Genomic DNA, 25066 nt, shown 5'->3' on the forward strand with positions numbered 1-25066 from the left:
AAAATACAAGTTTAAGCAGGGCGTGGTGGCACATGCCTTTAATTGCAACACTTGGGAGGCTCTGAGGCAAGCAGGTCTTTGTGAGTTCCATGCCAGCCAGAGTTACATAGTGAGACCTAGTCTCAGAAAACAGACAAGTAAACATGAAAACAACAACAAAATCTCCAAAGTTTGCTTATTAATTATTGTGTGTGTGTGCACCATGGCGTGTGCGGAGGCCAGGAGAGAGCTTCCAGGGGCTGGCTCCCTCCTGTCTTACTGGAGCTTGCTCACTTTCCTCTCTTGCTGCCGCTGCTCTGTGCATTTCGGCACAGCTTCTGAGTGCCTCCGAGCCATTCTGTGTCTACCTCCCACCACCACATCCGAGTGCTGGGATTGCCGGATCACAGATCCGTGCTATCTCCCTTGGCTCTCTTTATCTGGGCTCTGGGATTGAACTCAGGCCGTGATGCTTACGTGGCAAGCACCTTTGGCTGCCGAGCCATTTTGACGGCCCTGAGTCCCTGGTTTTGTCCCCCGCCCCCCCACCTTCCCGTCAGGCTGAGGAGAGAACATGGGGACTTGTGCATGCTAGACAAGTGGTCTGCCACGGAGCTGCACCCTCAGCCTCAGACTGGAAAGGGTGCTGAGGACTAAAGGCTGACTTAAAACTCCTGAAACAGACAGGACATTGTAGAGAAAATATTTTCTAGTCTGATAAAGAATCTCTAATGTTTGCTTATTAATTCTTTTGGTGAAACTTCAAATGCTACAGACCAAGACCAGACTTCTCATGCTGAGCTTACTGGAGGACAGAGAGGGGCAGGGAGGACAGACAGAGGGAGGGAGGGAGGGAGGGAGGGAGGACAGCCTGCATCAAGTGCCTATTCATCATGATCTAGACAAACAGTGGGACACACATCATCTGAGGGCACCGTAAATCTAATATATAATGCTGTCTTTATTATACAGATGCAATAAAGAATATTTATCGAGTGCTTACTTGCCACCCAGCACTCTGCCAAGAACAGCAAGAGAAATAAAACTGCACTGGACATAGGCCTTGATGTTATGGAGCTCATGATTTCCATAGGCTTCCTTCAAGAAAAAGATGACAGCGACCTCAACATTCTTATTTACCAGTAACTGCTTCTCTCTCTCTCTCTCTCTCTCTCTCTCTCTCTCTCTCTCTCTCTCTCTCTCTCTCTCTCACACACACACACACACACACACACACACACACACACACACACACACACACACACACACCACACGGCCATGAGCTCTGGGATGTAGAGTAGAAGCTGAGGGCCCTGCTCATTGTGAGCCGAGCTGATCAAATAGGAAGACTAAGGCTCGTGTAAGATCTACTGTTGTGAAAGGAACCGATGTCAACAGCAGCCAGGAGGGATCCTCCCCTGAGCCTGATGTCAGCAGAGCTTTCATGACAGTCTTCGGGGAGGTAGAAAAGACGTGACTGAAAACGGTTCCATAAACTAGTTAACTAGTGACCTTAGGGAAGACGGGCTTACATAAAGCTAGACTACTCAGAAAAGAAGGTAAGATTAACAGTAGCTGGTGGAAGCAGAGGCAATTTGTAGGCACTGTAACAATGCATTTAACACCAGGGGGTTGTTAACAAGGCCAACTGTCTTTTGAAAGTAAAAGCAATCAACAACAAGTTTAGAAGAAAACAGTGGATATTTTTATGGCTAAGTGAGACAAGAGTCCTTACATAACACAACAATGCAAAATCTAAACCAAAAGCTCATCAAAACCAAGATGAAAACTGTAAATGAGAAGATAAAAGGAAATATTTAAAAATCACTTTTTTGATAAAGGACTTATAGCCAGATTGTATAAAGAACCCTGACAACCCAATAGTCTGGCTGTCCTGGAAATCATACTGTACACCAAACTGGCCTCAAATTTACAGAGATTCTCCTGCCTCTCTCTCCCAAGTGCCAGGATTAAAGCTGTGTACCACCATGACTGGCCTAGTTTGGGTATCTCTTAAAAAGTTAAAAATATATATGACCCAGCTATCTCCCTCCTAGGAGTCTTCTAAAAAATAAAAAACAAAAACCATAGGTCCAGGTACTAGGGAGAAAGCTCAGTGGTTAGGAGCACTGGCTGCTCTTCCAGAGGACCCAGGTTCAGTTCCCAGCACTCACAAGACAGTTTACAACCATCTGTAATTCCAGTCCCAGGGGGATCTGATAACCTCTTCTGGCCCCTGCAGACACCAGGCACACTCATGTTTTGCAAACATATATGCAAGCAAAACACCCATGCACATAAAATAATAATAAAAAAAATTAAAGAACGTCTACAACAGAACAGGTCCATTTAAAAACTTGCATGTAAACTCTGAGAACAGCAGTAATCCTAACAGCTACAAATGGAAGCAATTTGGTTGTGCGTTTGATGGTGAATGGGTAGAGAAAACATGGATGATGGAATATTCTTTACTACTCAGCAATAAGAAGCAAAAAATGATTAATATGTGCGTCAGCACAGATAAATCTTCAAAGCAGTATATGCTAAGTAGGAGAAGCCAGAGGAGAAAGAGAACACTATGGTGGTGTACTTTCTATGAAATGCTCAGAAAAGGCAAACTATCTAGAGGGTTGATTTGTGGGAGTAGGGCAGGGATGTGCACTGACTGAAAACTAGCACGGGGATCTTTTGGGGTGATGGAGATGTTTTCATCCTGGATGGCAGCGATGTTGTGTAACTGTACATTTACAAAGAACCACTGAACTGTACACTTAAAAAATGATGACTTTTATGGCTTATAAATTATAGCTCAGTAAAGGTTGTTTAAAAAATTAAGATGCAGGTCTGGTGAGATGACTCAGTGGATCAAGAACCTTACTGGCAAGTCTGATGACCCAGGTTCGATCCTTGGACTCCACATGGTGGAAGGAGATCACAGGCTTCTTCCAGTGGTCCTCTGACTTCGACACATGCTGTGGAATATGTGCTCTCTCCTCCCCAATAAATAAGTTTAAAAAAAAAAATAAGGTTTTGTCAGGCATGGTGGAGTACACAGGGCAGAGGCAGGCGGATCTCTGTGAGTCTGAGGCCAGCCTGGTCTACAGAATGAGTTCCAGGACAGCCAAGGCTACACAGAGAAACCCTGTCTTGAAAAACCAAACAAATGCAGCTGGAGTAGATAAGAACTATGGGAAGGAGAACCTGGCTTCCTCCTGAGTCTGCTGTAGAACCAGACATCCAGCACCGATGGCCAGGGATGAGCATAACCACCCTCACAGACAAATCCTTTGCCCTGACTTAAATCAGACAGAGTGAATCCATCTGCAGGGAGTGAGTCCGACTGCTCCAGTTTCTCCTGTGGCTCACTGAGAAGAATCGTTTTCTTCCTTATAACATGGCTGTCATCCATCCTGTCATCTAGTCTCGCCTCAGTCTCCTGCTTCATACAGAACCCTCCTTTCATAAGCTCTAGACTTGTCTTTAACTGCAGCCTGCAGCAGGGGAAATCACATATTTCTGTTACTTTCCACAAGTATCTAATTTTTTTGAAACATCACTTTCTTCATCTCTCCATCTTTCCCTGCTCACAAAATGTCAGTGATTTCCAGTTGTCAAGAGGACAGGCTCCCAAGCTTCTCAGCTACAGACTTATGGTCCTCTACCATCTGCTCCCTTTCTATTTCCCTAAGAACTTTAGGCTGGAACCTGGTGACTGGGTTGTTGTGTCTTCCAAACCCTGTGCTTATTCAGATCACAGGGAATAAACAATGACAATAAGCTGTGAGTGGTGGTACATGCCCGAAAGCCCAGCACTTGGAGGCTGAGGCAGGAGGATTGAGAAGTCAAGGCCAGTACAGGCTACATAGTTAATTCCTTGTCAAAACCTAAAAATGATGACAATAAACAGGTCATGAGTAGAAAAGTTGTGGAATCTTCTTGGCTTTAGATATTGGTGCTGCCTCTTAAGACAATGCATGACTTCTGGTCAATCGCTAAGGCTCTTAAGAATACTTTTTTTTTTTTTTTAAATCTGAACAATGGTTCTGTCTACCAACTAAGACTGTGATAATCAAGCACAAAAGTGGTAAATGTCTAGCACATTGAAAGTGGTCAGTACCACACCTGGCTGTTGCTGTCTTCTCTCCACTGGGACCAGCTCTCCTGCCTCAGAACACCGTGAAAATGCAGGTCTGTCTCAGGTTCATCTCTACTCGGTCAGGAGTACCTTGCAGCTACTGTATCATTTGCAGTGGTGTTGAACTGACCAGAAACAGTGACAGACGAGAGCCTCAGCCTCCTGGCAGGCCCACGTCCTCATCTCATCTATACCAGGCTGCAGCTTCCAAACCTGCATTCTTCCAAGGGACATTCATAACACAGCCAAGCTCACTGGGGCTGGGGTATCATGGGGTGGTAGCTCTGGGACTGGGACCATCTGGGGCATCTGGTGACTCCAGGAACCCTCTCTGAAGAACAGCCTAACACAATTCCCTGGCTTTGCCTTCTCAGACACTATCGGGCTCTCTTGCCCAGTGGCAACCATTCTCATCCTCTTCACATGTGAACAAGCTGTCTCCACTTCAACCCCTCAACAGTTCTTTCTCCCGGGTCTCATCTGTTCCTTATGTTCCTTTTCCTGGACCTTCCCAAGAAGTCTTGGAAAGTGGTTGGCTCAGAGTTTGACAGAGAGAAGACGAATTAATACTGTATTAATATTAAAAAGAGAGAAAGCAGTAACTGGTGGGTAGTCATTTGTAAACTATTAAGCTCATCACTATACAACTAGTAGTAATGAACTTATTAAACTCTACAAGGGATTCTTTCTTCTTTGGGTAGGATCTCGATGGGGAGAAAATGGGATAAAGGCTGGGGTAGAAGAAACCAGGGAGTTTAGGAAACACGTGCTTGGACCTACCACTCAACTTCTGACTTAACTGGCTTGAAGAAGTTCTTGCCATTTTATCTTCTTTAAGATTTATTTATTTTTATTTTATGGGCATGAGTGTTGGTGTATATGTATGTGCACCATGTGCGTGTGTAGTGCCTGTGGAGACCAGAAGAGGGCGTCAGGTCCCCTGGAGTTGGAGTTGTGGATGGCTGGGAGCCACCATGTGGGTGCTGAACCTCTCTCTAGCCCTTACATTTTCATGTTAACAAATCCAAAATGGAATAAAGGAAGCACTTAGAAACAGATGGAGAGTTCTTCTTAATGGGAAATGGTTCTGGAGGGATGGACTGGTAATATTAGGAGCAAAGGCCCTTTATTAACTCTCATTTTGGCTAATTGCTATGTTCACAACTATTTAATCAACACAAGAGGGCAATCAATTTTAATCTCCAAGCTAAAGCAGGCTAGAAATTCAGGCCAAAAGTAAGTTTGCACCCAGATTTCCAATGTCACAGTTTGTCCTTTTACATCAGCTCTTTTTGCAAGGTCTTTGGTCTTAAATTAACTCCTGGACAAGCTAAAACACTATATGCCTTCAAGGGAGATGTCTCCAACACTTAATTCGCTACTTTCAAATAGAAATTCAGGATAAAATATGAATTAGACTATCATGATTGATAGCTAACTTAAGGTCAAACCAATGTCTGTAGCTACCTTTAAAAATAGTTCTGCCCGGGCTGGGTACATGGCTCAGCGTGACAGATCTCCTAGCATACAGGAAGCCCCAGGCTAGATCCTCAGCACCCCTAACATCTAACAAACAACAAACATGTAAAAGCTCTCACCAAACAAAGATGAAAAGTCTGTCTACAGAAAACAGTGCTTGCTTTATACAAATATCATATGTCCAGCAAAGGGCTAAACATCCACCTGGGCACCCGCAATCAATATAATATAATTTTTACAGACACGAGCTGGGTGCTAGATGGTGCAGAAGCGCTCTCCAGGGGAGGAACTATTCTCTCACTATCAGCTGATGACAGGTCTACCCCTCGGCTAAGAGAACACCTGCTGTGGAAACAGGCTGGACCGAGTTCAGAAGAAGCTAGGCTGGCTCAGATCCTTTTGGCTTTTCAACATCCGAGGCAAGGAGGAAAAATGTCCAGCTGAGAAGCGGTTAGAAAGCAGTGGTGTTCATGAAAGATTTCTGACATAACAATAAGAAAACTGGGACAAATGCTGGCTCTCTTACTTCTTCTCTAGTTCCTGGCTCTTAAAGCTAGAATGGTCCTATGGCAAGCAGACAGGAAAAGGTCAATTCCCAAGGCCAATGAGGATAGGGACTTTACCTACAGCGACCATGGAAACCACTAGGGAAGCAGCTGAGGCCTTGTCTTGAGCACACCACACCACTTTGGCAATCACTCACGCAACACATTCAGTGCCGGGCTGGTGTTCTGATCACGGCCACATGAGTGACTACTGCTGTCCAGGCGGAAAGGTCTGGGGCTTGCAGTGAGAACCTCTGTTGTCTACTCTACTCTTATGTGTGTGTGTGCCTGAGTAGTTAGTGGTCCAGTCTCTCGCTCAGTCCCTTCCTCCCCCAGGTCTGTCTGCACTTTGTGACCTGTCCTTTCCTGCACCAGGTGCAGGCAGTGCAAAAGAAGACCCGGAGCAGGACTGAGGAGAGCTCCCGTGGACCCAAGGTCTCTGATTCCAATGCTGCTCCGACTCCTCATCTCTTCCTAAATTCTCTAACAACCTTACTATCAATCAGTCTTTTTGATTCTACTCTTGCTCGTTCCCATGTTCTCTTCCACAATGGGGCCATGACTGTCTTTACGTATATAACCAACCATGTCATTTCTGCCTCAAGCCTTTAGCACCCTCTCATTGTTCTGAGTAATGCCTAGGCTTCTGTGCCTCTCTGACCTCATCTGTCCTTGGTCTGGGATGCTCCAGACACACAAACTCCTGATCAAGCTCCTCATATGTTCTAGGTTTGTCTTTACTGCTGATTTTGGACTCAAAGTTTGTGGCCTTGTGTGTTGATTTTCTGCCAACTTGGCATAAGCTAGAGTCACCTGAGAAGATGGAAGCTCTCCTGAGAAAACCACCTCATTGGATTGGCTGTAGGGAAGTCTGTGGGGCATTTTCTTGATTAAAAATTGACAGGAGAGCCAGGCGGTGGTGGCACACGTCTTTAATCCTAGCACTCGGGAGGCAGAGGCAGGCGGATCTTCATGAGTTCGAGGCCAGCCTGATGTACAAAATGAGTTCCAGAACAGGCTCTAAAGCTACACAGAGAAACTCTGTCTCAAAAGATCAAAAAAAAAAAAAAAAATGATAGGAGAGGGCCACTGTGGGTGGTGCCATCGCTGGGCTGGTGGTCCTGGGTTGTATAAGGAAGCAGACTGAGCAAGCCATGGAGAGTAGCCAGTAAGCAGCATCCCTCCATGGTCTCTGCATCAGCTCCTGCCTGTAAGTTTCTCGTTGGTTTTCTCTGATGATGAATTATAACCTGCAAGCTCACTAGACCCTTTTCTCTCCAAGCTGCTTTTGGTCATGGTGTCATAGTGACTTTTTCAAAATTTCAGACTGAGCGAGTCCTTAACCCGACTTCTCAAAGTCACGTTTCCCTGGATTCTGTCCTTGGTCCACCTCTTTCCTTCTGTGTAAGACCCTCCTCATAAAATCTCTCCAGCTCTCATGGTTGTAAGTCTGACAGTGTCTGTGATCACCAGACCTGGCTCAAAGCTCTGAGGCAGACCTGGATACTGAGTTGCCTTCTCAAATTCAGACATCATAGCCAGGTGATGATGGCGCATGCCTTTAATCTCAGCACTCTGGAGGCAGAGGCAGGAGGATCTCTGTGAGTTCGAGGCCAGTCTGGTCTACAGAGCAAATTCCAGGACAGCCAAGGCTACACAGAGAAACCCTGTCTCGAAAACCAACCAACCAATCAACAAAAATAGTTAAACTGAAGACATCTACGTCAGAACTCTATCTTCCTATCCAATTTAGCTTCTTTTATACCTCTTGATCCCAGTGCATGGTACTACCTCTGTGTGAACAGGAAATCTGGGCTTACTCTCCTGTTCTTTGTCCACTGTTCACTATTTTTCTCTCTCTGCACCTCAGGTACGAGAGATGCATTCACTGTAACCCTGAGTTACAATGACCGGTTCACGACACATTCTTGTTTTGTTGATGTCTCTGCAACAGCCAGACGTTCCCATGGTTTCATTTCTCCCTGCACCCAAGGCGACCGACCTTGCCATCTTTGAAGTGCTTCTTCAGCTGCCTCTGCATGGCGGTCAGCTTCTTGGACTGTACTCCGCTGTAGGCCAGCAGCATGCCACCAAACTGCCTCTCAGTGATCCGTCCATCCACCGGGTCATGGCGTTCAAACTGGGGGGGAAGCAGACAGTGTTTCTGGAGTTAAATGGAAGGTGTTTTGACATGGACCGCAGAATGATTAACTGTGTTTGATGAAAGAAATGAATTTGGGCCTCAGTTTTTCCCAGATAAACCAGAAATGCTTATATGAAATTATCATGAAAAAAATCATTACTGAGCAATTAATATGTGTCAATACTAATAAAAACAAACAATAAAACACAGAATAGCCAAAGCTCCTCACCCCTCTCAGGTCAGGAGCATCCTTGAGAGGATAGGGCCAATTTTAAAATTCTATAAAAATTCACATTTTTTTTCTTTCTTTTTTTTTTAAGATAGGCTTTCATTATGTAGCTCTGGCTGGCCTAGAACTCAGTATGTAGACCAGGCTGGCCTTGAACTCACAGAGATCTGCCTGTCTCTACTCCTTGAGTGCTGGGATTTCATACATTAACAGTAATAACCACTTTCTAAAATTTCTCATGCCCTTGTTTCTCAGGGAAGACTTAAAAACGATTACAAATTTTATCAATTATGCATATGCAAAATCAAGTTTTTGTATGCACTTAGATTTTTAAAGACTTCAAACAAGAATAGTATATTTACAAGTTCTCTGGAAAATAGTAACTGATTAGGCTACCAATAAAGCTTAACAAAAATATGCATTTAAAAAAGATGAATACAGCATAAAATGCCTTCAGTAGACATGCTAACTACAAAGCTACTGAAAAATCATTAAAGATATTTAAATATGCAGATGAAAAGGCTAAGCATTAAGAACCTCTAGCTAATGTAAGGGTTATCAGAAAATTAAGGTTTCATTTAAAACTGGGTGGTAGCAGCGCATGCCTTTAGTCTCAGCAACCTTCAGGACAGCACCCCATCATTTTGAATGAGCTAGAACAGTCTAGGGTGGGGGTGGGGGGACGGAGAGCCATGTTTAAATGAAAGCAAAGCTATTTGCAAAGGAATCACCATCATCAATACTGAGTGACAGTCTCCTTCCCCACTTGGGCACTCGGGATTTTACATCTGCCACTCTGTCACTTCTACAGGACTGATTCATTTCTGACAAAACCCAAAGTTTTTTGGGATTCGATTAAGTTTGATTTATGGCTCAATTTACCATCCCAAAACAAAACGGAGGAACTGATAAAAATTCTGCAGGTAGGCAACTTTCTGCACTGTTTAAAGCGGGCGGATCTCTGCTTCCAGCGAGCTTAAAGGCCTGGGTCAGAGTTAGTGGTTCAGAATTCATTTAGAAGTGGATCCTAGGCCAAAGCTGTGGCCCCTCTTCTCCAGGCTGACCTTTAAGGACCTGGACATTCACTCCCCTTTCTGGAATTCCCCATGTCATGGGCAATCTCACACCTTAGCATTCCAGCCCTCTCTGACCAGGCAGCCTTGAGGTTGGAATGCTTCTTGTTTGTAAACCTCACAGTAGCTGGCTTGCTTAAGGCTCATGAAAGGCCTTCTGTTTTCACCCTCCAGAGGTGCAAGCCCACCCCCGCTGTGTTTCCAGGGCAGGCTCCAGGGGAGATCCTCAAGTAGCAATTTCAATGACCAAAGTAGCATTTTTACTGTATTTGAAGACCCAGACTTGGCTTTTAGTAACATGTTCCATTATTATTAAGCAATTAGAGCTGAAAAGGCGTGAATACTAATACTTGTCCTTTCTGCACAGTCTGGCCCACTTCACAACTCAGGGCTTTGGCTCTATGATTTGTCTTTGGGCAGCACTTCTCTGTTTAACCTACTGGCCCTTCAGAGGCAAAAACTACCTAACTAATGAGTTTTTTCACGTTGCAGGGCATCATGTGTACCAGGCAAGTGCTCTACCACTGAGCTACAGCCTCAGCCTGTTTGTTTCTGAGGTCTTAAATATGGCGGCGGCGGCGGCGGCGGGGCTGTATGTGTGGGTATTTCACACACATACAACTACTAACAAACAGACACAAACACTCTACTGGCTCAACATTTTAAAGCTGAAGACCTACTGAGTGAAGGTTTGAGAGCTTAAAGTGTCAAGATGTTACATGGCTGCAGAGATCATTTGTGCAGTTACTTTTTGATGCAGAGTCTCACGACGCACCCCAAATTGGCCTCAAACTCATGCTTCTGCTACCTCAGCCCTCCAAGTGAGCTATGCTTGGCTCCCATCTTGCATCTTAAGTCTTGAAAATCCTGCACGTGTGCCCTTGGAGCGCTGTGGGCACGTGATCAATCCTCAAGTCAAGGAAGGGCCTCAAGGAGAGACACGGGTTATTAAAGAATTACCACAGTGCAGGAAACGTCTGTGCAATCACTGGCCTGCACTGATGTAGCAAACACAGATTGCGGCCCCTTAAGTTCCACTTAGGTGACACTTAACGAGGTCCATTCTAGTTAGTCCTGTGGCAAAGGACCGGTGTGGCCCGGCATACCACTCATGGTCTGTGCTGCTTTTCTGTCTCCAAGGCAGCCGGACAGCCAGCCTAGCACTTTCCCTTGGCAGCCAGCCACGTTCTCTAGTGCACACAAGCCTCCTGCTGATCCCCAGAGGGGCGCAGGGCAGGCGAGGAAGGGCCAGAGAAGAGAAGCCAGCCAACGCTAGGATTTTTCTTGGCTTTCTAAACACGCAGTACATCATTTGCGCAGTACATCATTGTTCCCACCCCTGCTCCTTGCTGAGAGAAGGAACAGCCTTTCAGAAGGACAGATGGTCTACATATCTGTATGAAATGATCTGAGGAAGATGAAAAGCTGGGGAGAGAAGAAAAGATGTTCTATTAAAAGGGCCAAAAAAAAAAAAAAAAAAAAAAGATTGAAAAAAGGAAGAAGAAACCAGTATCTGAACGTGGGGCATCATTTAGCAAAGACCTTGGGCGTTATAACACTCTGGGAAGTGGAAAGCCGCACTGTGCTCCTTTATATAGTGACAGCCTGAGGAGACATGTCCAGCGCCCAGGCAAAGCCTTCCTTTACACAAGCGTTTCAGAACGACAAACTTCTGGAATGGCCTGTTCTAGCTTCTGAACCGCACAGTGCGAGACTGCGGTGATCTCAGGCCAGGGGGCTGCACACATCCGTGCTTTTCAGTGGGACAGCATGGGGCTTCTGCGCCACCATTATACTGTCAGGAGTTTCATACTATCGGGTTCCTGAAAAGGAAACGGATTACAGGCACCATTCTCTATGGGAACCCTCTTTTTTCAATAAGCATGCCATATTTTCAAGTTTGAGTTGAAATCTGCTTCTGTAACTGGATGGGCATCTCTAAACATAAGAGGAATCTTCACGGCTTCACTCATGGTTGTCTTCTGGCAAGTTGAGGCCTACAATTTGGAACATAATTCTGTGCTCAGCAAGGGCTAACACAATCCCTTAGGCTCAGATCACGAGAGTACAGGATATTAACTAAACCACTAGACTGCTTGTCTTTGTGGTGCTGGGTCCTTGTGCATGCTGGGCAATTATTCAATCTCTGAGTGACATGCCCAGCCTAAACGACTATACTTTTCAATTCCAAACCTGAAGACTTCTTACAGTTAAAACTGGTTTAGCTGGAGCCAGAAATGGTGGTGAATACATTTAATTCCAGCACTCAAGGTGTGGGCTGGGCATGGTGGTGCATGACTTTAGTCTTAGCACTGGGAAGGCAGAGGCAGGCGGATTTTGAGGCAAGCCTCATCCACATAGTGTTGCAGGGCAAAACCTTGTGTGTCGTTGTCTATACCCCCCCCAACCCCCCCACCCCCCCACCCCCCCACCCCCAGCTTCCCCACCGGGAAAGGTGGTTTACACCTATAATCCTAGCTACTTGGGAAAATCTTTGAGCCTATGAGTTTAAGATCCACCCCAGGGAATCGAAGAGAAAGAAGTTTGGGCTGTGATCAAATCAGTTGACCAAATCACCAGTCCCAGTCAGGAACAGGGCTAACCTTTCGGTCAGACAGCCCCATATGGTGCACAGACATACATGCAGGCAAAACACCCATACACATACAAAAACAGGAACAGTAATATTTAATATAAAATGTTTGCCCTTTGTTAATATATGGTAATTTTTGCCCAGTTTGCCCATCTTTTAACTTTGTTTAGCTCTATTTGATGTATGAAAATCTTCATTACAGCTAGATATATAGTTTTTTTTAAAACTAGTTATGCCTAAGAACTCTTTTTTTTTTGGTTTTTCGAGACAGGGTTTCTCTGCGTAGCTTTGTGCCTTTCCTGGAGCTCACTTGGTAGCCCAGGCTGGCCTCGAACTCACAGAGATCCGCCTGGCTCTGCCTCCTGAGTGCTGGGATTAAAGACGTGCGCCACCACCACCCGGCAGAACTCTTTTTTTTTAAGATTTATTATTTATTATGTATAGTGTTCTGCCTGCATGTATACCTGCAGGTCAGAAGAGGGCGCCAGATCTCATTACAGATGGTTGTAAATACCATGTGGTTGCTGGGAATTGAACTCAGGACCTCTGGAAGAACAGCCAGTGCTCTTAACCATTGAGCCATCTCTCCATCCCAGAACTCTTTCCTAGTAAGAGTTTCTATATTTTCCTTTGTTTCAGACAAAGTCTGACTATATTGCCCAAGCTTTCCTTGAACCCCGTGTAGACCATGCCTTGACCTTTTAACCTCTTGCTTTACACCTGGAATGCAGGGATTATAGGTGTGACCCATGAGGCCTGACTCAAGATTTCTGTATTTTAAACAAGGAAACATCACCTAAAATATTAAAAGACACTTAGCAGCGGTACTTAATGACAGCGATTAACTCCTCAGAAATAAAGAACACATCACACCCCATGGCTCTGATGTCGCATGGCTAGCTAGCATTTGGAACCTGAGGCAAGAGAAGCCAGACTTCCAGGCTAACTTTGGCTACACTGTGAGTTCCAGGGCAGCCTGGGCTACATAAAAGGACCCTGTCCCAAACAAAAAGCAGATTACCAGCGGCAATTGTTTAAAAGTTTGCAGTCTGCTAAGTTTTAGTTGGGATGTCTGGGGATTTGTTTGTTTTGAGACGAGATCTCACTGTGTAGCTCTGGCTGTCCTGGAACTCACTTATGTAGACCAGGCTGGCCTCCAACTCACAGAGATCCACCTGCGTGGCTACCACGCCTGGCTAACTGGGGATTTAAACTATGATTTACGTATTGCCTGAGCCTAATTAATCAGGCTGCCTCTCCTGAAGGAAGTCTTGGGCGACTTTCAGCCAGTTAACCTATCTTCTGTCAAATGTGCATCAAGTGTGGCGTTAGGAAAGATCTGTCTTCAAAGAAAAGGATGCCTGAAGAGCTATGATCTTCAAAGGGAAATTCTGAGATTGCCAGGTCTCAGTCTGCAGGCTGTCACGGACTAAGCTGTCACCATAGGCTTAACGCTCAGACCTTCCTCGCCAGATCTGCGCGATTTCCATACACCAACCCTCAAAACGTTTGCATTCTGCAACAGCTCTGGTTACCCTTCCCGAAGAACCTGAACAATAAACCGAGGACAGTAACTGCTGTTCAAAGTCCCAACCCATGGGTGAAGTGAATGTTTCCACTCGGAACTGCTGAAGAATTTTGGGGGCTTTTCCCTTTAAGGTAACTTTGAGCAAGTAATAGATGTTATATGCAATTTCTGCTTCCAGTAACATGAAAAAATCCCTAGCTTTGCATTATATATTCCTGTGAGATCTGTGTCCCAGTGTTATTCAGAGTTCAAGGACACTTCTCTTTTCATGTAAGATCACAAGAGTTTTGGAAATAGAAATACTGCTGGGGATAAAACAACCCAGAAATGCTCCAATTTCAGGAGATAAGAACCAAGGACTGACAGTTATCTGCTGCAGAGAGGCAGACTGCTTTAGACCGATGCTCGCATGCTTTCCCCCGAGTCCACCTCTCTGTAGAGAAAGCTCTGGGATCCACTGTCTAGGCAAAAATACAGCAGTTCATCCTAGCATTGCTGACAGCCTGTCAATTTCAGGAGAGAGCTGGAGGTTGGGCTTGCCCCTTACTTGAACCAAAGAACCAGAACCAGGCATGGTGGACTTAAAGGTGAGGCAAACTGGAAAACGAAAGAGTGATTAAGATAAGCAATTATGGGCGACTCATAATTGACCGTCTTTTCATCCCAGGGAGTAACTGAGATAAAAACGATGCTGGGTGTGTTGGTGCGTGCCTGTCCACCAGGCGCTCAGGAGGCCGAGGAAGGAGAGCTGGCGACACGCTCAGTCCACACAGTGAGACCCTGTCCCACCACAGGTGAAAAAGGGAAAAAACAGAAGAAAAATACAATTACTAACCCACCTCCATGCCCCTAAAAACAAATACTGTTAAGGTGCAACCTTGGGGAAAGACGGGAGACTTCTTATTGACAAAGGAGAAAGGCCGTGTAAGTCAGAATACAGAGGCTGGCCCAGAGGGGTGCACACAGTGAGCTCCAGCGTGCTGCGGATTGATAAAGGAGAAAGGCCGTGTAAGTCAGAATACACAGGCTGGCCAGGGGGGTGCACACAGTGAGCTCCAGTGTGCTGCGGATTAGCCCCATCTCACATAGAGGGGCAAACTCCTCAGCTATGCCGCCCACACGCCTGGTGATTTCTCACAGCAATAAAACAGAAACACGAAAGCCGGCCGGCCGAAGCAGGGAGAACCCAGTCATCTTTAGACACTCCCCTTCAAAGGAGGCGTCCATCAGCTGTGACAGGACTTGGAACAACTTGCAACTCTGGAGGAAGGCTTGTTTTATGCTAAGGACCTGGGTAATTTTTCTTCCTGTCATTTTTTCCCCCGTCTGGGGCTGTCCCTGCTTCATCTACTTGTACAAACCTTGTCCTTCCCTGAACTCTATGTTCCTATTAATGATCCCAAATGCACTCAGCTTTCTAGAATCTTCTGTGCTCTGACAACAGTTAAGGACTATCAGCTGTGCCCAAACTGTAGCCTTATAGGCTACTAGTGGCCTGGGATAGTTAGGAATGCTGCCCAACACAAAACTGTCAGCTTACGGAAAACATTGTGGTATTTTTGCAATATTTTAAAAAACTTGATTGTGTGTGGTTCCTGAGTGTGAATTCTGTGGATAACAATGTTACGTCACAATGTCAAGGTGTTGGACATGTCTGCTGATACAACAGAAGAGTATATTCTGCACTGCATTAGGCTTTATTTGTTCATGGTGACTGTATCTTTTATAACATTATATACTGCTTAAAAATTCTTTCGTGTTAATAGTGTGCGCGCACACGCGCACATGTACAGTGCACACGTGAGGGGCCAGAGGATAATCTTAGGTGTCAGTCCTTGTCTTATTGTCCACAGGTTCTCTTGTTCTCTGCAGCATATTCTAGGCTGGCCGGCCCCAGGGCTTCTGGGGGCTGGCTTGACTCCACCTTCCATCTGCCTACAGGAGTGCTCCCTACATCGTCGGCATGCTATGGCCGGCTGGATGTGGGCTCCAGGGACCTGAACTCTGGCCCTTGTGCATACAGAGCAAACATTTTCCCCACCGGGTCATCTCCCAGCCCAGTTTCATGTGCTTCTTGAAGGAAGAGCCTGTGATTTATATTATTTGCTGTGTCACACACAGGGCTGGGTCACATAGCATGAGCTCATTAAATAGTTTTGGTTGAGTATCTCTGCCTTATTTATACCTACCAACTTATCATCGAATGGGCACCCAAGACACACTTTGTGGTAGAGACTATGGTAGGCCTAAGGGGTGACGGTATGGCTTCTTTAGAACTGGTATTTATTCCCGAGGATGGGGGGGGGGGAGGTTCTTGAAGTTGCCCCTAAAGCTTCAAGGAGGTGACAAGGTGTGGGCTCTGCTGGTTAGAAAGGACAACTTGCCTTTGCTGGGTCAGCTCACACACAACAAGACAGTAAGAAAGAGTACCAACAGCTAAGAACAGCCACAAGCGTAATGGAGGCTGTGGGCAGGACACAGTGCCAGACTTCGCAAGCCAAAACCATTTGTACTCAGCGTCTGAAGGCAGGCTGCAGTGATAAATTAGGAGAGACTGGCAGGTGCACTTACTCATTAAAGGGGGAACCCGAAGAATCCATCAGCGAAGTTCTGTTTTGTTCTTTCACTTGCTGTTACAAAACCCTGCCATGTCATCAATTTTTATAAAATTCAGGCAAGGACAGATGTCTGAAAATCATTAGCGTAACACTGTAGCCCATTAGGAAAGTAAGAATATTTTGATCAGAACATAGAAAGACACGCTCATCTGAGTTAGAAAACTGAATCTCGGGGCTGGAGAGATGGCTCAGATGTTAAGAGCACTGGCTGCTCTTTCCAAGGTCCTGAGTTCAATTCCCAGCAACCACACGGTGGCTCACAACCATCTGTAATGGTGGGATCTGAAGCTCTCTCTGGTGTGCATGTAGACAGAGCACTCATACATTAAAAAAGAAAAAAGAAAAGAAAAGAAAAGAAAAGAAAAAGGGAACTGCAGGATCTATACTCAACTGAAGACGTTTGTGGGTGTCCTTTCATTTAGCTGCTGAAACTGGAAAACAATGCAGCTCCGTCTTCTCTTTTGGTGTGTGGAACTCTCCCCACCTCCTCACATCCACATCAAAAATACTACTTGTCTGGGGGCTGGAAATGAATCCAATGTAACATGGATGCAAGAAAATAGCACTGGCAGTCAGACAGACTTGATTTTTTTTCTCCCTTGGACAAATACCAACTGTGTGTCTCTAGGCAACCTGTTTAACCCTTCCAAGCCTTGGCTACCTCATCTACAACATGGTTAAGATGACAGTATCTTTCTCTTGGGATTACTGTGAGGTTAAGTTAGGTAACAGATGTAAAGTTACCTTGATTGATATTTTCTCAGATATATTTACTTAACTTTTTTTAATTTTTGAGATAGCATCTCACTAGATAGCTCAGGATGGTCTGGAACTTCTTATTCTATATTGCTGGGAATTAAACCCAGGACCTTATGCCTTCTGTGGCAAGTATTCTATCACTGGCCTGTGTCTGCAGATGCCTTTACATAGTTCTTTACATTTTAAAAATTACTGTTTTGAAATTGTGTGTGTGTGTGTGTGTGCATCCCCAGAAGCACTTGATACCCTGGAGCTGGAGTTACGGGTGGTTGTAAGTCTCCTGACATGGGTACTGGACCTGAACTCAGGACCTCTGCAAGAGCAGTGCGTGATCTTAACAGCTGAGCCTCTGTCGGGACACAGACCAGGAAAGGAGCTGTGTGAGGACTCTGAGTGCTGTGAGAAAACTCCAGGAAAAGAGAGTCTTGTGACCTCAGTTTCTTCAAAACACAGAGCTGTTCTTGGAATGTTGTTTTCACGCTCCTCCAAGTTGGAGCAGAGAGGAGTTAAGTTACCGTCAGCTGTTGTTATTCGTGCGCCTCTCTGGAAAAACATGTTTTTGCCACATGCGGCTTGTCCTTGTGACTCTATACTTTACTCAGGACTCAACCTTCAAAGTATAAATTGTCTGATGCTCTGAATAAAGTTGGCTGTTGCATGAGACTCTAGTCCACCTCATTTTTAGGCCCTGTTCTCCTAAGTTCACGACACAACTAGAGCCTCATTATTATTATTATTATTATTATTATTATTATTATTATTATTATTATTATTTTTACTTGTTATATAGACTCCCTCCTTTTTTTTTTTTTTTTTTTTTTTTTTTTTTTTGTTTTGTTTTTTGAGACAGGGTTTCTCTGTGTAGCTTTGCACCTTTCCTGGAACTCACTTGGTATTCCAGGCTGGCCTCGAACTCACAGAAATCCACCTGGCTCTGCCTCCCGAGTGCTGGGATTAAAGGCGTGCACCACCACCACCTGGCTTATTATTATTTTTTAAACTGTGTGTGTGTGTGTGTGTGTGTGTGTGTGTGTGTGTGTACACATGTGAGTGCTGGTGCCTGCACAGGCCACAAGAGGGCGGCAGATCCCCTAGAGCTGGTGTTCCAGGTGACTGTGGGCTGCCTGACATGGGAGCTGAGATCAGGCCTTAACTCCTGGGCCACTCCCCAGCCCTATATGCTAGGATCCCTGAAATCAGTGGACATCTAAGCTTGCTATTGGCCAGGCAGCAACATTGCCATTGTTGCCACGGCCTGTAGAAACAAGTCAAAGTTGGCAGAACGGGTGTCAACAGCTTAGAAGAAACCCGGGTAGCAGTGGGATTTTCTTTTCAAAATGCTGTATCAACGATGGGCTGTGATGGCTCAAAGGACAACAGTATGGGGGAAGCAGACCGGCCCGACACAGACTAAAACATTCAGAGGTGCGCTGGCCCCTGAGTGGAGGCCAAGTTCAGACCAATTTATTAATTGATTTACTTGCATTTCCCTTTTGTGTCTGCATAAGAACGCTGTATACTAGAAGTCTAAGCCTAGAGGAATAGTGTAAGCTTGATAGATAGTGACAGGGAAAAAATCCTGGTGTGGCTTGTAACTAAGTATTTTTACTACCCAGAAAGTAAAAAGTACTTTTGTCACGGTGAGCTCAACAGCATTTCCTTTTCTTTCCCTGTGATAAGATAACGGTGCATCCTTCTAATGTCTGTGCTTTGCTTTATAATAGAGCGTGGCAGCAATCAGCTGGGCACATACTGAGAGCTCAGTAAACAGCTGCCGTGGGTAACGGTATTAGCAAAAGGCCCGGGGGTTATAATTGTTTCTGTTACCTTCAGTTACATTTAAAAAACAAGGTCTTATTCTTAGTTTTGCTTACGTGTATCTGTGTGAATGTATGCTGTGTGTGTGTGTGTGTGTGTGTGTGTGTGTGTGTGTGTGTGTGTGTTTATATGTGCCCCTGGAGGACAGAAGAGGGCACTGGATACCCCGGAGCTGGATTACAGATGGTGAGTCACCTCATGTGGGTGCTGTGAACTGAACTCAGGTCCTTGATAAGACAGCATTCTTAACCACTGACCCATCTCTCTAGCCTCCCTTCAGCTAGAATTCAAGAGAAATACGTCATTGTCTATGAAGATTACGCACCATGGAGGAGGGGCTCCTGAGCTATCGGCAGTTAAAGACGGATGGCTGCTAGTGGAGGGTGAGTCACTCTTCTTCAGTAGCCACTAGGAAGCTGCCCATGAGTCAGCAAACAAACAAACAAACCCCATACTCACGCTCATAGAGGCTACCCTAATCAGACTCAGTGGGTCATAGAAAAATAAAGACATGGATGTAAGAGGGGCTGTGCTGGGAAGGAAGGGTCCAGAGGGAATGAAGGATGGAAAGGGTGTGTATGAAAACGATCAAAATAATTATACAAATGTGTGAAATTATCAAAAATACATTTTAAAATGTAACATAGAAAAGCTGACTGAGAAAGGAAAGAAAGACAAAGAAGTAATGCTTTTAATACCCCACCCCTCCATGGCTGGCATGAATTCCCTGCACGGAGGAGACAGAGAGAGAAGAGATGGGCAAGAGTGAGCTGTGCTCGGGATTCAATCATAAACCCACCTTCTAAAAACCAGGCTTCGGGAAGTTTATGGAAAGCGGAGCTGTAAGAATAAACCATAAGCCTTCCACTTACTCCAAGCAGGGCCCAAATTAATGGGGTGTGGGACAGGGATTATAAATTCTTCCCATCTGCTCCTTCACTTATGCCTCACAGTACTCGGACAGAGGTGTAAGAGGTGGTGCGTCCACTTACAGAGGGGGCCCTGCACATTTACCAAGTCACAGCCTACACCACATTCCTGGGGCTTTTCTAAATTCGCTGACATGGATGTGTTTTATTGGTTTGATTAGAGCTATGACAAACATTGCCACGATTTACCAAGCCAGTCACAGAGGCTGTGAGATGATCAAGTATGCACGCTCTAATATGTAAGGGGGAAGAGGAAGAATGGAAATTCCTCTCAGGTCATGGTAAGTTAGGCTGTCTGTGTGTACCCGGGAGGGACAATGTTATGAAAAACAGCTCTTGACGGAAGCTTTCTACAGTAATGTCACAGACCCAAGACACGAAGAAGAACAGTTGTCGTGGGGTTAGAGAAACGATGGTATTCAAGGAATCCACCGTGGCGGCTCCCTACGCTCCACAAAAGGATCACCAGCTGAGCGATGCGGAGAAGTCTGCCACACGACAACCACAGAGCGGGTCAGGCTGTCTGATTTTACACATACAAGTGGCGCCACATACTAATTTGTGTGCTCTGAAATTTCTCCCTACCTTAAAGACAGTGTCTTATCTTGAAGATGCTAGTTTAAAAATTTCTAATTTGTCCTTGAGTTTTCAGTGCACAAATGTCAGCTGGTCTCACTTCTTGGAACGAATGCCCCCCCTTCTTTTTCACAAAACCATTTATTTTTAATTATGTGTGTGGGGGGTATGTACATGTGAGTGTAGTGCCCATGGAGGCCAGAGGAGACAGATCTCCCTGTAGCTGGAGTTACAGGTAGTTTTGAGTTGCCCAATGAGGGTGCTGGGAACTGAACTCGGTCGGGTACTCTGTAACATCAATAGGCAGTAAGCAACCGTGAGCCATTGTTCCAACCCTTCCCCCAAATCCCTTCAACGGGATTTAACTTGTGTAGGTGGTAGTGGTAATTGAACCTAGGACCCTGTACACAGTTACATGCTCTACCACTGAGCTACACTCACAACCTAGATTGCTTGCTTAATACTACCATTCCCCCCACTCCACCCCCTCGCCGGGACAGGTTCTCACTTTGCAGCCCCAGCTGTCTTGGAACTCACTATGTAGACCAGGCTGACTTCAAATTCACAGAGATCATCTGCCTCTGCCTCCCGAGTGCAGGGATCAAAGGTGTGCGCCACAATAGACTAATCCTACCATTCTTAACTCCAATCATCTAGAAAGCCATTCCATAAGTGGTGAGCTCATTATCATTAGCTATTATGGAAAAAGCTAATATTCTTCACTATAGTCAATATTCTATTGGAAAATGCCAATGTTTTAGAACAGGAAATGTTCAATTAGAAAGTAAAACACAAATCAGAGAAACTCGAATTCAGATTAAGTTGATTGAGGAATAGACAGGCAAGTGTAAGAAAGATAAAGAGTTTGAGACTCGGAAACATGTATTCACTGAAGCTTTAACATCCAAAGTGAGAAGGCAGAGTGGACACGGAGGGTGAAAGGCACAGTATCTAGTGGGCCAGAGTACCAACAGTATCATTTCAGTAAGAAAGATGTGGAGGGCCGGGCAGTGGTGGCGCACGTCTTTAATCCCAGCACTCAGGAGGCAGAGCCAGGTGGATCTCTGTGAGTTCGAGGCTAGCCTGGTCTACAGAGTGAGATCCAGGACTGGCACCAAAACTACACAGAGAAACCCTGTCTCAAAAAACCAAAAGAAAAAAGAAAGAAAGATGTGGTGGTACGGGTCTCAAACCCCAGTACAAAAGAAGCTGAGGCAGGAGGATCCTGAGTTTGAGCAGCCTGGGATACATAGTGAGACCCTGTCTTACCAAGCGTAACCACCCCCATGCCCCCCCAAAAGAAGAACAGTATTTCTGAAAATAGGAAAATAATTCAATCTCATTTTCTTATTTCCCTTTATTTTTGAGACAGGGTTTTCTGTAGCCCAGGGTGGCTCTAAATCGCTCCTGCCTCACCTTTAGTTTACGCGTTGCTGGGCAACTGAAACCAGGACTCCCTGCATGGCGGACAGGTGCTCTACCCACTGAGCTACCTCCGCAGTCCCCATTGAGTCTTTTATGATGACAATTGGGAAAAACAGAAAAGAAACCAACCAACCAACCAAACAAACAAACAAAAAAAGTCCTCTAGTTCGCCCCTGTTCAACTATCCACTGATTGGCCAATCAAGCTCTTCCGATGACCAAGGAAAATCGGATAAGGCAGGTCACGTGAGAAGTCACTGGCTAATTAAGAGTCTCTTAACTATTATTTTTGTTTGCCGGGCACTTGAAAGTCTTTGAAGTTTGTGTATGGTCCACAGAGGTTTGTGATCACAGCGGCCTCACCCTGTAACACCTACGCGTGCTGTGAGTTCATTATTTTTAGCTTTTCTAGTTACTTTCAAGCTTCTTTTTGCATGTACGTGATCAAAAAAACATAACAAGCTGTCCTCAGCAAAAGAGAATTTCAGAACCCCAGGAGATGAAGGTGGCCTAGAGATGGGGAAGGACAAGTGGGGAGGAGGAGAGAGGCTGGGCCCCCATTTCTTTACTTTTTTTTTTTTTTGAAACCAGAACGTTTATTTTATGACTGACTGAAATTCCTCAAGATGAACTGGATGCTGCACCAGTGGCCCTCTTGGGTTTCGCTGTTGTCCCTTCACGGAATCCACGTCTGAATCTTCGATAGACAATTTTCAGGTGCCCCGTCCACCCAGTCCCGGTGGTGTGTCGTCTCTTAGCCTTGGCACTACAGTTACACTTTCTCTTGTGCTTGGCCGGGTAGCCACACTTGCCACAGGCCGACTTCTGAAGGTGGTAGGCCTTAGAGCCACAGTGGCGGCAAAGCGTGTACGTCTTCTTGCGACGCTTTCCAAAGGATGACGTTCCTCTCGTCATCTTGCTTCTGCCGCCGAGGCCAAAGAGGACCACCGCCCATTTCTATGCAGCCACCCAGCCCTGGTCTTCTGTCAGCCTCCTCCTGTGTGCTTCTTGGGTGTGCACAGCAGACTGAGGAGTTCCCTGGAGCGGGCATAATCCCGTGGAGTTTATGGGTCACAACACAATTACCAGAAGGGAACAGCTGTCCCTCCTCCCAAAGTCAAGTTGCCTGTGGAAAAAGTCTGACTGGTCCACACTGGGGTTCATCACGATGAAGGCAAGGGGAGGCAGTTGTGGTGCCTCACCGAGCACAACCAGGGCTTCCACAGGGCCACGCCTGTACACAAATCCTTGCTGAAAGCTGAGCTGATGATCCCCCCCCCCTTCCCGAGAAGATGCCTCATGGATCACCAAGGTGCTGGGAAGGGAGCGTGCCTACAGGGGTGTGTCCGTCTGCATCAGGCTTTCGTCCACATCTGATAGCTGCTCCTTCACACTGTCCCCTGATGAAGTTCCACATGGCTCACGTCGGCTGCGCCAGACACCTCGGCAAGGACGGGGAGTCTAACACGTTCTCAGAGGTTCCCACAGAGCATCTGCAGACAGGCTCTTAACAATCAGATGGCTAGACAGCTGAGTGATGGGAAGAAAACGGACACGGTGCTTTGGAAATGTGTAATGAACATGTGATCCTCTTGCGGGGAAGGGTGGTGGATGAGGGCAGGCCTCTGTGAGGGGGTGAAGTTGAACTTCCGCTGCAGGAAGGATTAAGGTGAGGAGGACAAGAGGAAGGTGGTGGTGGGGGGGGGAGGAAGGGCACCCCAGGCAATCACAGTACAAAGGCCTTTGGGTGGAGACCGATTGGTATGAAGTGAATCAGGAGGAAGAGGCAGAGGTGAAATCACACAGGTCCTACTACTGGCCTGGGACACGAGTCAGGAGGCCCCTGAAGTGGTCCATGTGGAGGAGCTGAGCTGAGGCCAGACGGAGCTGGAGGTGGCGCTCCTGACAGTGACTAGGGGAATGGGCAGACTGAGCGTATCAATGCCTTTCTTCTTTAAGATTTATTTATTTATTATGTACACAGAAGAGGGCACCAGATCTCATTGCAGATGGTTGTGAGCCACACTATGTGGGTGCTGGGAATTGAACTCAGGACCTCTGGAAGAACAGTCGGGGCTCTTAACCTCTGAGCCATCTCTCCAGCCCCATCAATTCCTTTCTGCTTCATGCACATTTCTCATCGTGACTAATCACTTGGAAGGCTATGATGACTGCTTCATAGTCTTGCTACTAACGCTAAGCCTTTCCTAAAGGAAAGCTGAGCAGTTCTGCATTTTTTTCCCTCAAAGGTTTTTCTTTTGCTGGTTCTAGAAGAATGCTTTCAGGTCCGAAATACTTCTTTGCTCCTTAGGTCCTTTCAATGTCTTCTTTGGGTCTCACGAGACTGGCAGCTCTGATATGTCAACGTGAATGACTGGTATGAGGTAACTGGGGCAGTGATGACTACTGAGCCACTTCTGCTACCTCCTAGAGCTCTCTGCCCTCTGGAACTCACCATGGATCTGACCTGAACGGCTAGCTGAGACACAAGAGATGAAGTGAACAGTCGGTCGGTCCTTCCCTGTCTTTACTCCAATTCAGATTCCTGCCTTTCCGTTCTGGCTGTCACACAGCGGGAAGGCAGTAACGGGCCTTGTCACCTCCATGGCCAGCGTTACCTGAGGAGACTGGCACTGTTTTTAGTTTGGAGGCAGAAAGCGTGTTAATGAGTACATTCCACCAGGACCCACCAATTAGATACACTAAAATCATGTCACCGTGGCAACAAGCTGCTTGGTCTTCTGTCCCATATTGACCAGCTAATGATGGCACACAGAGGCAGGCAGTTCAAGTGCTTAAAGCTATCAGCACTAGGGTTGGACATACAGTTATCACGGCTCAGCAGCAACCGCGGAACTTGACCTCTGCTTTTGGTATCTGCCCCCGAGTCCTCTATCAGACGGGCCTGGGGACCACTGAAAAGCCAGGGGTGGAAGGCGAGCCGCCTTTTTGCATGGCCTCTAGAGTCTGGCTTAGCAAGGACCGGAAGGCTAGGTCCCCTTATTCCAGAGTGAACTTAGGTTTCACTATGCAGAGCGGGCTCCTGGGCACGGTGCATATGTAAAATCTGGTTAGCTCTGGCCAGTTAACGACTGCACGTTCAGATAAAGGGACTTAACTCACCAAACAGTTCCAAGGCTTATTAATTTCTCTGGCAGAAACTGAATGCAAAACCACACTCACGTTGCACCTGTGGTTACACACAGAAGTGAGGCAAATCGAAGATATTGCTCCCTCA

General features: G+C 46.0%; 2 protein-coding genes across 2 annotated transcripts in view; both read right to left on the reverse strand.

Annotated features, from left to right (window-relative positions):
• Nucleotides 1-25066, reverse strand: part of Micu1 (mitochondrial calcium uptake 1) — a 163538-nt gene that overhangs the window by 25820 nt on the left and 112652 nt on the right. The window contains exon 9 of the mRNA XM_076557206.1: nt 8141-8278. Coding sequence (XP_076413321.1) covers nt 8141-8278 — 138 coding nt within the window. The remainder of the gene's footprint in view (nt 1-8140; nt 8279-25066) is intronic.
• On the reverse strand, nt 22398-23097 carry LOC121824777 (large ribosomal subunit protein eL37-like). The gene has a single exon (XM_042266260.2). The coding sequence runs from the start codon at nt 22741-22743 to the stop codon at nt 22450-22452; it is 294 nt and encodes a 97-aa protein (XP_042122194.2). The 5' UTR covers nt 22744-23097; the 3' UTR covers nt 22398-22449.

The sequence above is a fragment of the Peromyscus maniculatus genome, chromosome 21, assembly GCF_049852395.1.
Source record: "Peromyscus maniculatus bairdii isolate BWxNUB_F1_BW_parent chromosome 21, HU_Pman_BW_mat_3.1, whole genome shotgun sequence".
NCBI classification, from domain to species: Eukaryota; Metazoa; Chordata; class Mammalia; order Rodentia; family Cricetidae; genus Peromyscus; species Peromyscus maniculatus.

Excerpts from the sequence above, each read along its gene's own strand:
- LOC121824777 (XM_042266260.2), bottom strand. The coding sequence starts at position 22,743 with ATGACGAGAGGAACGTCATCCTTTGGAAAGCGTCGCAAGAAGACGTAC.